General features: G+C 48.1%; 1 protein-coding gene across 1 annotated transcript; it reads right to left on the reverse strand.

Moving 5' to 3' along the window:
- Positions 1 to 235: 235 nt before the first annotated feature.
- LOC142830728 (alpha-1,4-N-acetylglucosaminyltransferase-like) lies at positions 236 to 11,152 on the reverse strand. Its single transcript, XM_075937298.2, has 3 exons — positions 9,081 to 11,152; positions 7,996 to 8,432; positions 236 to 4,019 (listed from the first exon to the last, which is right to left on the reverse strand). Exons 2-3 carry the CDS (start codon positions 8,404 to 8,406, stop codon positions 3,408 to 3,410), a joined length of 1,023 nt encoding a protein of 340 aa, XP_075793413.2. The 5' UTR covers positions 8,407 to 8,432; positions 9,081 to 11,152; the 3' UTR covers positions 236 to 3,407.
- Positions 11,153 to 17,369: the final 6,217 nt, after the last annotated feature.

Raw genomic sequence — 17,369 nt, forward strand, 5'->3', positions numbered from 1 at the left:
AAGACGAGCTTCTAATCTGGGGACTTTAAAAAAACTCCATGCAGGATGCAGAGATGTCACTTTTGGCACAATGCTTTTTCATATCTCTCTAACTAACCACCTCAGTTGTATGTAGCTCTCCATTACTATTACCCTTCATTATCATTACCTGTGAACTGTTATTTCCCCAAACAACTCCCCCCCCCCCCCACATCTTCACTGACACACTCACTGTCTGATCCAAAGCCCGTATGAATCCACTGAGAAATTCTCATTAAATCCAGGGGGCTCTGGAACAGGCCCCTCCTGGCAATCTCTGCAGAGGATGAAAAAGTGAGAGAAAAATTCAGGTCTCAGGTTATTGGGGGCAGAGCGGGCCGGGTGTACCAATATCGCACCCAACTGCAGATTTATTCCCCAGACTCTTCACTTTCATTTACAAACAAACTAGAGATTTAGCCAGCCTTCCTCAGGGCCTTAACTCAATTCATTTTTATTTTTCTTCATTAAGTCATTGCTCCGGGGTGTGGTTGGGCGAGAGGGGTCCAGTACACAGGCTGCTCCAAGGAGAGAGGGCAACCCAGCCCCCTCTCACTGCAGGAGCTTGGGACTAGGTGTTGTCAAACACCTTCAACAAGCACTGAAGTCATGTTTCCCAAATAGTGAATCCTCCTTTTACATTCATGCTGACTGAAATGTTTCGGATACAACGTTTGTATCAATCTCTTGCCTTTCTGGAAAAGATAGCGATTAACCACGCTGAAAGCGAAAGCGGACCGTTGCTGGTAACGTGACTCCAGCAGCTGGGGCTTTAAGAGAAACACTTTTGATCAAATCCCAAGAGTTGGCAGCGCTGATTTAGAATCCCTCCTTCCGAAGTGGAGAGCGACCTTTGAACTCTGCAGCCCCTCCCACGGCCCTCGGCAGCCCAGTCGGCTCCTCCGCCCAGCAACTATGCCCCAAAGGGTCCATACTGGGACCTGATCCTTTTCAACCTATTTATAAATGATCTGGAGAAAGGGGTAAGCAGCCAGGTGGCAAAATGTGCAGATGATACTAAACTACTCAAGATAGTTAAGAGCAAAGCAGGCTGTGAAGAGCTTCAAAGGATTTCATAAAACTAGGAGCCTGGCCAACAAAATGGCCGATGACTTTTAATGCTGATAAATGCAAAGTAATGCCCATTGGAAAACATAGTCCTAACTCTAGGTACAAGTTCATGGGGACTAAATTAGCTGTTAGCGCTCAAGAGCGAGATCTTGGAGTCACTGTGGATAGGTCTCTGAAAACATCCACTCAACGTGCAGCGACAGTCAAAAAAGCAACCAGAATGCTAGGAATCATTAAAAAAGGGATAGAGAATAAGACAGAGAACATCTTATTGCCCATGTATAAATCCATGGTACGCCCACTTCTTGAATGCTGCGTACAGATGCGGTCACCTCATCTAAAACAAACCAAAAAAAGCTATCTTAGTATTGAGGAAAAAGTTAAAAAAAGAGCAACAATAATGCTGAGGGGTTTGGAACAGGTACCCTATGAAGAGAGATTAAAAAGACGGGGACCTTTCAGCTTAGAAAAGAGGAGACTAAGAGGGGATGTGATACCTCTCTACTACTATTCTACAAGTAAATAAATTACTGAAGAAACAAGCTACGCTCTAGATATGAGCGAAAGCAATGGCTAACCTGGTGTCATCGGGGCAGGGAAAAATCAGCAAAAATCAAATTGCCAGATTTCAACTGAATCAATAGTCCATGGTCACTTAAACAAAAAAAGAGTAAATACATTTGTAAATTTGCCCAAATTGTAAATTTGCCCAATTTATTTATTTAAACAATTCTTCATTTAAAAGGAATCACTATCAAGAGTATCAGAGGGGTAGCCGTGTTAGTCTGAATCTGCAAAAGCGGCAAGGAGTCCTGTGGCACCTTATAGACTAACCGAGGTGTTGGAGCATAAGCTTTCATGGGCAAAGACCCACTTTGTCAGATGCATGTAGTGGAAATTTCCAGAGGCAGGTATAAATACGCAGGCCAGAATCAGGCTGGAAATGACGAGGTGGATCCAATCAGGGAGGATGAGGCCCACTTCTAGTAGCTGATCTGGAGGTGTGAATACCAAGAGAGGAGAAGCTGCTTTTGTAGTTAGCAAGCCATTCACAGTCTGTGTTTAGTCCTGAGCTGATTGTGTCAAACTTGAAGATGAACTGTAGCTCAGCAGTTTCTCTTTGAAGTCTGGTCCTGACATTTTTTTGCTGCAGGATGGCTACTTTTAGATCTGCTACTGTGTGTCCCCTACAGGTTTTTGTATGTTGCCATTCCTAATATCTGATTTGTGTCCATTGATTCTTTTACGTAGGGACTGTCCAGTTTGGCCGATGTATATAGCAGAGGGGCACTGCTGGCACATGATGGCATATATTAGGTTAGTAGATGTGCAGGAGAATGGCTGTGCAGTGACAGTATGGCTGATCTGGTTAGGTCCTGTGATGGTGTCGCTGGTGTAGATACGAAGGCAGAGTTGGCACTGAGGTTTGTTGCATGGATTGGTTCCTGAGTTAGAGTTACTGTGGTGCGATATATAATTGCTGGTGAGCATATGCTTCAGGTTGGCGGGTTGTCTGTGGGCAAGGACTGGCCTGCCTCCCAAGGCCTGTGAAAGTGAGGGATTATTGTCCAGGATGGGTTGTAGATCACTAATGATGCGTTGGAGAGGTTTTAGCTGAGGACTGTAGGTGTTGGCCAGTGGTGTTCTGTTGGTTTCAAAGAAGTGATGGTCACATAAACACCACCCTATGCCGAAAGCCTTCTGACAAAGTGGGTCTTTGCCCATGAAAGCTTATGCTCCTACACTTCAGTTAGTCTATAAGGTGCCACAGGTCTCCTCATCGCTTTTGCAGATTCAGACACACCATCCCAGACACACCACACGATCCATTGTTTACAGCCAAGCACTGAGATACAACCGCATATGCTCCAACTTCTCAGACAGAGACCTACACCTACAAGATCTTCAACAAGCATTCTGTAAACTACGATACCCACACGAGGAAGTGAGGAGACAGATTAACGGAGCCAGACGTGTACCCAGAAGCCTCCTGCTACGGGACAAGCCCAAGAAAGAAACCAACAGAACACCACTGGTCATCTCTTGGGTACATTGGGAAAATGTACCTCCTAAAGAAGGAGACATACTTATCAAGTCATCATGAATGGTTTTTACACCCCCGGCTTCCCAGTCATTTCATTAGGTCATGGGGAACCTTGGGAGAAGAGGTGGATTCTCAGAGGTTCTCTCTTACAAAGTCACCTGCAGAGAGAAAATTGCGAGAGTCACTGGCTAAGAGGTGATACACGTTGTGCACAGTTGATTCAGTCACAGCACTGTCAAAGGACAGAAGGGTCGCTTCATTCTCCTAGATGCCGTCATACAGTCTTGTTTTGTTGCAGATGACCACTGCCTTCTGGGCCTTGAATAAGGGTTTTATATGTGGTGGGGCAGTATGTTTTGTACAGATTTTCTGCTAACGTGTTACTTCCTGCAACCGCAGTTTTGCGTTCACTGTTCATGTAGTTCCACAGGTGCAGAGCATAGGAGTCATTGAAGTCGGGGCGTTTCTTCCAGACGTCATAGTACCGCCTCCATGCCGGGTAGGGGATGGGGTAGAATCGCTGAGGATGTAAGAAGGTAATGTTCTGACAGCTTATATCCTCCACTTTATGGAAATTGGTCAAATTGCACAATGCCTTGAGATTTCTTGTCATTAAGCTGGGGCCTTGGTGACCCCAAATGTATCCTCTGTAATTTCGAACAAAATCCTCCATGCAACCCCAAATGAACCCGTGATGGTGAGGAAAGCCAAAAACCCCATTGCTGGAGTACTGGGAAGACTGAGCCGCCAAGAAGTTTGCTACTGGAATAGGCCTGATGGAGATGACATCAGTGTCCAAGTAGATCCCACCATATTTCCAGATGAGTGCTAGCCGGCTCGCGTCAGAGCTGACATGAACCCAGTACCTTTCCTTGGCTGGATTTACCTGCAGAGGTGGAAAGGAATCACACAGATGTAATTGACTCTACTTCGAAACATCTCAACACCTGCTCCCGTTAGCTATGTCCTGTACAAAACTCTCAGCTGTGTCCTAACTGTAATCCCTTTGTCAATTAATGGACGTTTTTCTTGTTCAGCTATGAAACTTTGCTAGGAAAAGGTAAGAGCAGATGTAGCTTTTGTTCGATGTGATTTTGTCTATCTTGACTAACAGCCATTGATGGACTTATCCTTCATACATTTCTCTAGTTCTTTTATGAACCCTGTTAAAGTCCTGGCCTTCACAATATCTTCTGGCAAGGAGTTCCAATCTCCTCTTGTTTCTGGAGCTTGTCCCCAGACATTTTCGTTGCTGTCAGACACCTTTAACAAGCACTGAACTCATGTTTCCCCAACAGTATATGCTTGCTTTAAATTCATGCTGACTGAAATTTTTTTAATATACACATTTTTATCAATATATTGTCTTTTTGGAAAATATGGTGGCCATGCTCCCCGTGCTTTATGAAAATGGGCTGACGAATATGACTATGCATGATTTGCAGAGCTTTTAAACAAATAATCTCAGATAACATAAATTTTAATGTCACAATCTGCTTAATGCGTATATCTTATTTTTGTGTGTTTTTCATTGTAGTATGTGCTTTTAGAACTACCGTATTTTAGCGAATATAACAGGCGGGTTATATTAGTTTTTACAAACCCCGCCCCCCGCCCCCGTGGGGTATACTCGAGTGCAGGGTATACAAAACTTTGTCTACTCACCTGGGGGTGAGTGCAGCTGTGCAGGAACTGGGCGGTGAGTGTTTCTCCGGTCAGAGGCTTGGTCTCCGAAAGCTACCAGGAAGGTGAGTGCTCCCTTGCCTGGATCAGGCTCACAGGCAGGCATCACGGGGCACAGTGCCAGGCAGGCCGTGCTGCCCATGCCTTGGAGAATGCCTTTCCCTCTTCCCCCTGCTCTGAGAGCCCCTCCCGGCTGAACCTTTGCTGGGCTGGGGTTGAGAGCTGCAACCAGCTTTGCCCCTGCAGAGAGTCGGTGCCGGATGGAACAACCCACGGCTGAACAATGAGGGGAAACTTACAAGGGAGGAGGGCGCAGCCCAGTAACTTTTTCCCGGAGTGGCTCTCCCAGAAGGGGAGGTGAGGGACAAAGTCTTCCCGGGAGCCCGGCTCACTCACTGGGAACGCTCTGGAACTGGGGTAGAGGCATCCCCAGCAGAGGCGCAAGGTGGGAGGCTCCCAGCCTGGGCTGACAAAGGGAAGGAGCCCGGAGCCCTGTCCCGGGCAGCGGGTGGCCCGCGCTGCAGATCGCTGCAAACCGCCCATGCCCCCTGGCAACCTGCTTGCAATCTCCCCTGTGCCCCCTTGCAAACCCACCTTTGAGCCCACTTGCCATACCTCAGCGCAGTTGTGGGCACAGGGTTCAGCGGCCAGCAGCAGCAGCGGGAGGCTGCAGGCGGCTACGGTGCACAGGAGTGGGGCAGGCAGGAATATATCCGCACCCGAATAAACCCCACCCTCCTCCCCCATGGGCCATACTCATGCGCGGGGTATACAGGGATTTCTAAACTCAAACGGGAAAAATCGCGTGGCATATTCGGGTGCAGGGTATATTCGCGAAAATACAGTATATAGTGTGGATCTATTGATGTTTTGAAATGTGCTAAAGAAACTTAATGGCTCGGTGATCAAGTCAATGATCTGTGAATGGGTCTGTTTTTCCTGTAAGCCTGGATTGTGGTTGGTCATGCCTGGGTCTGAGCCAAGACCACCTTATGAGGAAACCCATTTTGGATCTTGTACTTTTCCACTGGTGGTGAGAAAAGATTGAATTGAGCACAAAGAATTCCCACCTTTGGCAAAAGGTTTAGGAGGGAGGGGGAATCAAACAATAGGGGCAATTACCAGATGCCAGGAGATTCCACCTTACTCCACGACTTACCACCTAGGATGCCTGCTGGAAATATCTAAAACTGAAAAGGAGGAAAGATCAGGGCCAAGATAGGAGGCTTCTTAGCTTGTGAAAGAGATGTTTAGAGTTTAGGATAAGTATTTGCATTTATCAAGTTTCTTAGGGTACGTCTAAGAGCGTACTTCTTAGACTACAAGCCTCTTTCAATAGTGGCTTTTTCGAAAGAGACTTTCAAAAAAGCCTCTTTCGAAAGAGAGCGTCTAGACTAAGGCCGTTTCTAGACTGCAGGGTTTTTTTCGAAAAAAGTAGCCTTTTTTCAAAAAAACTTCACCTGCGTCTAGACTACAGCCGCGTTCTTTTGAAATTAAATCAGAAGAACGCGGCTTTTCTTTCGACGGCGGCACTCCTCTTTTCACGAGGAAGAACGCTTTTTTTTGAAAATGCTCTTTTGAAAAAAGACATTCTTGAATGCAAACAGTGCTTTTTCGAAAGTACTGCTTGCAGTCTAGACGCTCTTTTTCGAAAGGGGCTTTTTCAAAAGAGGCTTGCAATCTAGATGTAGACTAAAAGAAGATTTTTCAAAAAAGCGGCTTGCTTTTTCGAAAAAGAATCTAGATGCTCTCTTTCAAAAAAGCTCTGTTTTCGTTCAATAGCATCTTTTTTCGAAAGATGACTTTTAAAAAAAGGCATTATTCCTCAGAAAATGAAGTTTACTGAAGTCGACAAAACTGCTGCATTCTTTTGATTTACTTTTGAAAGAACGTGGCTGTAGTCTAGACGCAGGTGACGTTTTTTTGAAAAAAAGCTACTTATTTCGAAAAAACCCTGCAGTCTAGACACACCTTGAGTGGATTAGGATTAGCTGGTGTTTTTAGTTACTTTAATTTAGTAACTTACTTTGGGTATGTCTACACTACCCTCCTAGTTCGAACTAGGAGGGTAATGTATGCATACCGCACTTGCTAATGAAGCCTGGGATTTGAATTTCCCGGGCTTCATTAGCATAAGCGGGGAGCCGCCATTTTTAAATCCCCGCTGCTTCGAACCCTCGTGTAGTTTCACGAGGAGTAACGGTAGTTCGGAATAGGACCCTAGTCCAAACTACCTAGTTCGAGCCCCGTGTAGCCGCGCTACACGGGGTTCGAAGCAGCGGGGATTTAAAAATGGCGGCTCCCCGCTTATGCTAATGAAGCCTGGGAAATTCAAATCCCAGGCTTCATTAGCAAGTGCGGTATGCATACATTACCCCGCTAGTTCGAACTAGCGGGGTAGTGTAGACATACCCTATGATCTGACTTTTATCACGTACAACCACTTAAGTCTTACTTTTTATTACTTAGTAAAACTCTTTTGTTTATTATCAAGCCGAGTGTAAATAATTGTTACCGGGGTGGGGGAAGCAACCATTGTGCATCTCTCTCTCTCATAGCTAAAGAGAGCTTCCCTTATGAGCTTTCTCTGTGTAAAACCTTTACTTGGACTAAGATGGATTTTTATTAGGGATTTTGGTTTCTTTTGCAGGTTGGTTTCCTGGGTGCTGAGCCCTTATAGTTTAGCCCTCCTCACGCTGAACTGATTCTGCATTTGTGTTACTCTGCAGGGGGACGGTTGCCCCAACTTTATGCCTCTGGGGAAGACCAGAGCTTCTGGCCCAGCAGGACAGGGAGGTGAGGAATCCCAGAGGGCAGGATGCAGGACATCAGTGGCTTGATCAGCACACAGGGAGACAACCCCAAGTGGACTTCTGTGTTCCAACTTGTCACAACGGTGATTAACCGTTTTCATAAAATAAGGTGATCAAAATCATTTGAAATGTTGCATTTGCCATAAATCCTGCCAGGAAATAGAAAAGATCCATAACAATTTCAATCAATATTTTGACTGTGCATAGCAAACAGTCATGAAAAAGGAGTCCACACTGGGTGCAACGAAATGACAACAGCTTCAAAACTTGAAAAAAAGGTGCCAAAACACCACTTATTTTCAACCACCTCTACTTCAAATATTGTTCAAAAATATCCTGCCTCCCACTCCATATATTTCCTCTCACCTTACGGTACCATGGGAGCAGAGGTGTCTCCTCAAACAAAGTTTCCATCTGGAAAGGACGGATGAAGACATTCTCCATCGCAGATAGAAGAGAGAAGGCCGCGGAAGTGGAATTTGAATCCCACCGTGTGTTATTTTTCAGCCCTTTCATGAAGAAACGAATGGGTCTGTCGGGATAGATCCTGGCAGCAGATTCTACAGAACATGAAACCAAGGGAGGAGGCTCCAGGCGGTCTGTGGTCTCCACGAAGATGATGCTTCTACTCTGGCTCAAATCCTCCTCTTGCATTGGGAGTGGCTCAGGAGTGGGCTCGCATGAGAAGAAGCAGCCAGACGGCCGGGAAAGTTTATAAACAACGGAAAAGACAAAGACAAAAAAGAACCAGAGCACGAATTTGATCTCCTTCAGCATTGCTGCTTTTCCTTGGACCGATGAGTCTTAATAAAAACAAACAAAGTCAGTATCAGCGGTTCACTGTTTATGGCTGGGACAGGACGGGATTTCAAATGTTTATTTTTATCTTGGATTATTTCTTATGCGCTTGACAGCTTGTCACAATAGTGGGGAATCAAGAGTTAAACCAAATCACAGACCTGAGTTGGCATCAGCCTCTTTGAATCTGGCAGTGGTTTATGAAAAAGGCTTGTCATGCTAAAGGAGATTAGAGAGGATATGGGCTGGTGGGGTCTCTACCACTGAAGGTGTGAACAGCTTTCTGAGCGGTATCCTTCCTGTCTCAGCAATCTATCTATTGACTTTGATCTTTATCTCCCTAGGTTTAAGTACCCATTCTCCAGATACTTAATAACGCCTTGTTTCCCATTCCCCACCCCTTCCTTTTTCCTTTCTCTTCCCCTCTCCTATTTATTTCCAGTTTTCATATCCCCTACTCATAACTCCAGTCATCTAAAGAAGTGGGCTGTGCCCACGAAAGCTCATGGTGACATCTACATGTTTTGTTAGTCTATAAACTGCTACCAGACCATTTGTTGTTTTTTAATAATAATAGGGGATTTCAGTTACCCCCATATTGACTGGGTACATGTCACTTCAAGATGAAATGCAGAGACAAAATTTCTCAATACCTTAAATGACTGCTTCTTGGAGCAGCTGGTACAGGAACCCACAAGGGACGAGGCAATTCTCGATTTAGTCCCGAGTGGCACTCAGGATCTGGTCCAAGAGGCAACTGTAACAGGACCGTTGGGAAATAGTGACCATAATATAATAACACTTAACATTCCTGTGGTGGGAAGAACACCTCAGCAGCCCAGCACTGTGGCATTTAATTTCAGAAAGAGAAACTAAGCAAAAATGAGGAGGTTAGTTAAACAGAAATTAAAAGGTAGAATGACTAAAGTAAAATCCCTGTAAGCTGCATGGACACTTTTCAAAGACACAATAATAGAGGCCCAACATAAACATATGCCCCAAAGCGCCACTGTGGCTTAACAACCATGTAAAAGAAGCAGTGAGAGATAAACGGGCATCTTTTAAAAAGTGAAAGTCCAATCCTAGTGAAGAAAACAGAAAGATGCATAAACACTGCCAAATTAAGTGTAAAAATGTAATTAGAAAAGCCAAAAAGGAGTGTGAAGAGCAGCTAGCTAAAAACTCAAAAGGTAATAACAAAATGTTTTTTAAGTACATCAGAAGCAGGAAGCCTGCTAAACAACCAGTGGGGCCCCTGGACGATCGAGATACAAAAGCAGCACTTAAAGACGATAAAGTCATTGAGGAGAAACTAAATGAATTCTTTGTTTCAGTCTTCATGGCTGAGGATGTTAGGGAGATTCCCAAACCCGACCCATCTTTGGAGGAGAGAAATCTGAGGAATTGTCACAGATTGAAGTGTCATTAATGGAGGTTTTGGAATTAATTGATAAACGTAACAGTAACAAGTCACCGGGACCAGATGGCATTTACCCAAGAGTTCTGAAAGAACTCAAATGTGAAATTGCAGAACTATTAACTATTGTTTGTAACCTAGCCTTTAAATCAGCTTTAGTACCCAATGACTGGAAGATAGCTAATGTAACGCCAATATTTTAAAAGGGCTCTAGAGGCGATCCCAGCACTTACAGAGCAGTAAGTCAAATGTAAGTACTGGGCAAATTAATTGAAACAATAGTAAAGAATAAAATTGTCAGACACATAGAAGAACATAATTTGTCGGCTGGACGCCCCATCACAGACTCCCCCACTCCAGATGTCTCCCCGTGGGAGGGGCAGGTATCGTCTCCCCTGCCTCTGACATAGCTAACACCAGAGCCCCTCCCTCTCCTGCCCAGCGTCACCCACCCCCAGCCCAGGGCATCTCTTCCTTTCTTCCCCCAGGATTCTGGGTCATGCAGAGCCATCCGAAAGGCCCCGTCCTCACCTGCTTCCCTTCCCCAGCGAGTCCCCCAGCAGCACCCTCTCTCCCAGGGCCTGAGTCCCCACAGAGCCCTTCCCCCGTCCCCTCTTTCCCACCTGTGGGCCCCTGCACAGTGTCACACCCTCTGTCCCTGGTCTGGAGCTGCTCTCATGCCAGGAACCACTGAGCCCTCTTCATGCCTCGGCCTTCTGGGTGGGTCCCTCAGCGTTCCCCCTTCTGCTCTACCAGCCTTCAAGCCCTCTGTCGGAGCCACGGTGACTCTGGCAGTCTCCCCACTGGTGCCACTTCCCCAGGAGTGGGTAGGGCTCCTGGGCCTATGCTCCGCTCTAAGATCCAGAGACCTTCAGCCCAGCAGACGAGAGGGGTAGGCTTCCTGATGAGTTCTGGAAACAGAAAAGGCAGGATTGGCCACAGCCTGAATGTGCAGCACAGGGGAAGGACGAGTCAAATATGCTATTTGGTTTGTGTGTGCGTGTTGGTGCGTGGGTACGTACGTGGGCTTATCTTTGATTTTGAATGTCTGGCTCATTGCAAAGTTTCCTTTGTTGGTTTTTTTCCTTTCATCGTCACTTAGCAAATGACCCGAGGGGCTGAGATTAGAGGAGCTGGATCTTCCAACTCCCTTGAGCAAGAGGGTGCCTCACTTTCACTTGACTGACGGAGGACGGAAGTTAAGGGAAGGTGAGGAGGAGTGCTATGGCGGACTCAGAAATCAACTGGCGGCAACTTTTCAAGCAGACCGTCAGGCACCGTAGAGCAGTCTGAAGGTGTATCTTATTCCTACTTTGAAGGAACCCTATTCCTAACCCTATTCCTGCCTTTGAAGTAGGAATAAGAGCCTCCGGAAAAGGGCGCTTTTTCCGGAGGATCAGGGCCAGTGTAGACGCTCTTTTCCGGCTTTTCTAAAAGCCGGGAAAAAGCGGCGGACATTTTTATTTAAATGCCGCGGGGGATATTTAAATCCCCCGCGCATTTCCCTGCTACGATGCCTGAAATTAACATGCCCCTTCTGGAAAAGGGGCCAATGTAGACGAGCCCAAACTGTAGGGGAGCATTTTAACCAGCCTGGACATTCAATAATGGATTTCAAAGTGGCCATCTTACCAAAAAAGGATTTCAAAACCTAAATCCAATGGGAGACAGCTGAGCTGGAGTTCCTTTACAAATTCAACTCCATCAACCTAGGATTGAATAAGGGGTCTTAACTGGTTAACGGACTACAAAGGCAATTCCCCCCCCCCTTGACTTTCACATCCCACATCAACTGCTGTGAATGAGCCACTTCTACCCTGACTTGATTAGCTTCATTAACAGAAGTAACTTGATTCTTTTCTTGTCTATCTATATCTATATCTATATCTATATCTATATCTAATCTGCAGTAACCATCTATAATACTCACTAAGCCTGTGAATTAACTGAGTACATTCTACTGCTAAATTGGGAAATATACCCATATTGGTTTATCTTGTAACATGTCTTATTAATTAATTAATCAAATCAGAATGCCAAGTACCAGGTACTGCACACCAATTATGAGCCACAGAAAAACATAACATGTAGGGGAAAAGTCAACCAGCCTATTGAAAAGGGAAATCCTGCCTCACCAAACTATTAGTATTCTTTGAGGGGGTCAGCCACCTTCTGGACCAGGATGATCTGCTAGTGATAGGGTACTTAGATTTTCAGAAAGTCTCTGACAAAGTCCCTCATCAAAGGCTCTTAAGCACAGTCAGTTGTCATGGGATAAAAGGGAAGGACTTCTTATGGATTGGTACCTGGTCAAAAGATAGGAAACAAAGGGTAGGAATAAATGGTCAGTTTTCAGAGGAGAGGGAAGAAAACATCAGGATCCACTTGTAGAATTGGTTCTGAGACCTATGATGGTCAACATATTCATAAGAGACCTGGAAGAACATGGCAAATTGTGATGTGGCAGAGTTTCTAGTTGTAGTCCCCTTACTAAAGGGGCCTCTCTTTTTTCCCTGGAAAGACCCTGTGTGCTGCAATCCAGACTACAATTCCCATGAGCCCTTGGGAAAAACAGGAAGGAAGGAGTCTTGTGGGGGAGATGACTCTCTCTCCAGGTGCTTGAAGAAAGAGGCCTAGGAGTCTGGGACTCTGCCTTGGAGTTTGGAACGGAAGGGGAGCCAGGCTGCTGTCAAGGAGATTGATCCATTGCAGGGGCTGTTGGATGCAGCTACAGACCGGGACTAGATGCCTTTGAAACTGGGATCTAGCAGGCTGCTTCCGATAGGCACAGCATGAGGCAGTAAGTTTCTGGGCCTTGTTGAAAAAGTGCTGCCTGGGACAGAGCTGCTGTCTAGCCTGGACAGAATCTCCACTACTGCTGCAACATCAGCGCCAACGCAAGCAAGCGTCCGGACTCTGAGTCCAGGGGTGTGCACACTCTGGGGTGGGGTCACTGTTGTACAAATGTTAGCTGTAGAAGCTTCCATTATTGCTAAGTTTTGATAATGCTGTTCATTGCTAAACTGTTAATCCCTGTTTATTTAAGTTATGTAAAGATTGTTTATTTTAAGATATTCTATTAGATGTCTATGATTTGTAGCTGTTCTGGAATTAGATCCAGATGATAGTTGGAATGAGTGTGTTCCTGGAGGCTCTCAAGGCACCAGTGTGTGTACAAGGCCAGCCAGGCGGAGGCACCGCCATTTTACATTCATCACAAGCAAGGGACCGCAGCAAGGGAGTGGATAGGGCTTTCCCCAACTAAACACCATCACCACTAGGGTGCTCAGGATCTCTTTTGGGTTAAAACACCAGGCGCCCAGGCACACCTGTGAGTGTGACCTGCTCCCAGTAACCCGGGGAGGAAAAGGGGGGTTACACTAGATAATATAAAATTAATCAAAATATTAAGTCCAAAGCGGACTGAGAAATGTTACCAAAGGAATTCACAAAATGGGTTGACCGGGGAACAAATTGGCAAATGAAATTCAGTGGTGAGATGTGTGAAGAAATGCACATTGTCACACGTAATACTAAGCACAAATAAAATATGCTGAGATCTAAATCATCTATTAGTACTCAAGAAAGATCTTGGCGTCATTGTGGATAGTTCTCTGAAAATATCTTCTTGTCATGCAGGAACAATCTAAAAAGCAAACAAGCTTTAGGAAAACAATAGATAAGAAGACATCAAATATCATAAAGGCACAATATAAATTCACTTCATGACCATATGTTGAATATTGCAGGCTGTCCGGTTTGCCCCATCTCCAGAACAAATAAAAAGATTATTTAGAATTGAGAAAAGGTTTGGAAAAGGGCAACAGAACCAAGTAAGAGTCCGGAACAGCTGCAGCATGAGAAGAAATGAAAAACTGGGGACTGCTCAGCTTAGAAATGGATCGACTAAAAAAGGAGATGATAGAGGTGGGAAAAATTGATGAACGTGGAGAAAGTGAATAGAGAAATGTTGTTTAATCCTCCACGTCCTATAAGAATCACGGATCTCCCAATGCAATGAATAGGCGGCAGGTTTCAAACAAACCAAAGGAAGGACCTTTCCCCCCAACATCCAGACAGCCTGTGGAGTTCATTGCCGGGGACGTGCACAGGCCAGAAATAGAGCCAGGCTCACAAAAGAATTAGGTCGGTTCCGGGAGGGCAGGTTCCTTGCTGGCTATTGGCCAGGAGGGCCCATAGGGGAGCCCCGTGCTCGGAGGCGCAGGGACACGCAGGCTGCCCCAAGCTGGGATGGGGTGACAGGATCCCTCACAGTTGCCTTGTTCTGCTCCTGCCTTCCGACGCACCTGGCACCACCAAGGCGGAGTCCCAGGACGCTCCACTCACCTCTTGTCTGGCGCCTCCCACCGCTCAGCCTGGGGTTTAGTGCGTCAGGCCCCCTCTCCTCCACGGTTTGTTCACTGCCACTCCCTCTGTCCCGTCCTCTCTCTCGCTCTGCCCTGCAGCTCCTCACCCACTGCGGAACCAAATCTACTCTGTTCCCTGCCCGCCAGCCCGGTCCCACAGCGCTCCCCCTGCCAGGGCGCGGCTCATCCAATCTCTCCCTCCCACAGTGACCCAAGGGCTCTGCTCATTCGCTGCCCTGCTGGGGCCGCTTCCCCAGGGCTGGGTGGGGGGACGTTCAACCCAGCAGCTCTGTTCTTTCCTCTCCCCGCCCTCACTGCCTGCCCTGCCCGGCTTCCTACAGCTCCTGGTTCAAGTTTAATCTGCTCTAGATACTCCTCCCTGTATTCAGGGTGTGACTGCAGTTTATGGGCATCAGCCTCTACAGGGTAAATTTCCAGCTTCCCTGAGCCTGTTAGCACTCAGTTTCCTGCTCCCTGGCTCTTCCTTCAGGTGCTTGCTGTGGGCTCAGTCCTACCGCCCTCCAGCCTGTGTTGGCTCTACGCCCCAGCACAGACTCCCCCACTCCAGATGTCTCCCCGTGGGAGGGGCAGGTATCGTCCCCTCTGCCTCTGACATAGCTAAGCCCAGAGACCCTCCCTCTCCTGCCTTGTGTCACACACCCCAGCCCAGGGCATCTCTTCCTTTCTTCCTCCAGGATTCCAGATTGTGCAGAGCCACCTGAAAGGTCCCCTCTGTAGCTACCGCCCTGGCTCTCCTTTCAGGGGCAGGCTGTGCAGGTAACAGGCCTACCTGTCCTGCGTGGGTGAACACCCCATGACAGTCGGAAGACAGGGCTCTCGGCTACATGTTCTGACCCTGAATAGCTGTTCTTATGGTCTTGAACTGCATGAAAGTTCTCCTGGGAGGTCTCTGGAAGCTCTGGCCTATTCGTGGAAATTCAGCCTCCATCGTCCCGCAAAAATTGTACAAAATATTTCACCCAGGTCTTGTCAAGGTGCTTAAATCCCCTAAGAAAAGGTGCAGCCAAAGATTGAAATCAGAGCTAAGCCCATTGGAGAGCAGACGTTTGTCTACATGGGGAGAGCACACATAGTCTTCTGGGGGTCCCAATAGCTGCAGAATATTGGCTTTTGGGGGCCCACGTGTAAAAGGACTGTGCCAGGGACGTAGATAATCAGCATCTTCAGTGTGTGCCTACAGGAGAGCTGGGGAGTCTGGGGGTGTCCAGGGTTGGTGGGGGGCCCACGTCATTCTATCTCCACGTCTCCTTTCTATGCCAGCTGCTGATCAGTGCCCTAGACTCTGGCCTCTCAATAGGCTGTTTTCAGCTCACAGCCATCATTCAAATGGGCACAGAGGTGATCAGGGACCTTGAAAACAATGGGCTGTGGTGCTCAACATGCCAGGTTCCCCCTTCACCTTCAGGTAATGATTCAGGGAGACAGACACGGGGCCCTCCCTTCGGCCTGCGTCTCTGACACATTCTGCCTCAGCAAGAGAGGGACACGGACCTTGTACCCCACAGCCTGGGGGTCCCAGCAGGCTGGCAGGAACCCCTGTGTGTGCCTGTAGCCCAGCCTCAGCCTGTCCCGGACCCCGGCGTGGGCCCTGACACAGCTAGACCCAGGCACTGCTGTTTGTCCCCTCAGGGGAGGGCGCGACTTGGTGCCCTGGGATGGAAGGAGGGTCCAGTCGTCAAGGCCTGGCCTGGGGCTCAGAGACAAGGGCCTGTCGACATGGTGCTTCACTCCACACCAGAGGGGGCGTTTAGTCCTCACCCTGCTTGCAACGGCACCACCATGGAGCTGTGGGGCCGACCATGGGGTGCTCCCTGTCCGCAGGGGACCGGCTCTGCCACAGACAGGGCCCCTGGCACAAAGGGCCTGGGAAGGGATCTGGCGGCTGTGAAATGACATGGTTAAATGACGATGGGTAGGGGCCCCACGGTCGAGAGGGGGAGGTTGTTGGCTCTTTGCCTGCACACGCCGGGTTTCCAGAGCTAGCGCAGGCCGATAGTACACAATTCAGAGCTGTAAAAAGGCCGGAACAGGGCAATTTCCTGCAATATTCTGGGCAAACCTGAGTTTCTGTTTTCATTGTGGGCTGGGATTGTGTGTGCTCCATGGGAGAGTGGGAGCCCAGCCTTCCAGGTGCTAGTAATATTCTGTGGGGGGACGGGGAGTCCCTCAGTTGTAAGTCCTGCAGAGAGACCCCAGCCCCTCAGGGGGACCCTCCACCCTGCCTCACACTGGAGTCTCCCGGCACCCGCAGGAACAGGAAGGGTTTTGGGGTCACTAGGCTGAGTTTAAACTGGCTCAGGGCCTGTTTCCTGATCCAGCAACTGGACCATCTAAGGGGGCCGCTCGTCCTTAGGGAAGGCTTGGAACGGCCGACGCGGAGCAGGGGCCTGCTGGAGATTGGGGGGGAGGGGGCTCTGACAAACTGATTAACCTGCCTGTCGCTGCTTGTGTCTTTCACTGTCACAAGGCCAGTGCCTGCTTAGAAACAGCCCGGCGGGGGGGGGGATCTGGTTCAGTTGTGTTTGTGTCCAGAGCTGCAATGAGGCAGTTTCAATGCGCTGGGCAACAGGCATATTTACACCCCCTCCCACTTTCCCCATCGTTTCTCCTCCCCGTTTTTCTGCCCCAGGGTTTTATGCTCTGCCCCTCCCCCACTCCACCCCGCTTAGGACCCCGGCATTGATGCTCTTTGCCCCCTCCTCCTGCATTGAGCTCTCCCACATCTCCCAACCTCCTGCCCTAATTCCTGCCCTCCCCTCAGCTGCCTGAGCACCCCACTTGTACTCTAACCCCTGCCACCCCCACACGCCCAACCCCTCACTGAGCTCCTTCTAATCCCCCAGCCCTGAGCCCCTCACATCTGCAAGCCGCTGCCCTGACTCCTTTACCCCCCCACCTCCAGCCCCCTTCCCTGAGCACCCCACATCCACTGCCCCACAGGACCCAGGCAATACCGAGTAACGAACACTGTTGAGTTTGTCATAGTGATTTGTCCAACAGCGAGACAAAATGAGTCATTTGTTATTCACACCCAGCTGGATCTTCACACCCAGCTCCTTTGACACCGGGGAGACCGTCCAGTTGGCTTCGGGAGAGTGGTGTCAGGTTGCACCACTGGAGAACAGCTCTGTAGGGCA

This window comes from Pelodiscus sinensis, chromosome 10 (genome assembly GCF_052426305.1).
Source record: "Pelodiscus sinensis isolate ZL-2025 chromosome 10, ASM5242630v1, whole genome shotgun sequence".
Lineage (NCBI taxonomy): Eukaryota > Metazoa > Chordata > Testudines > Trionychidae > Pelodiscus > Pelodiscus sinensis.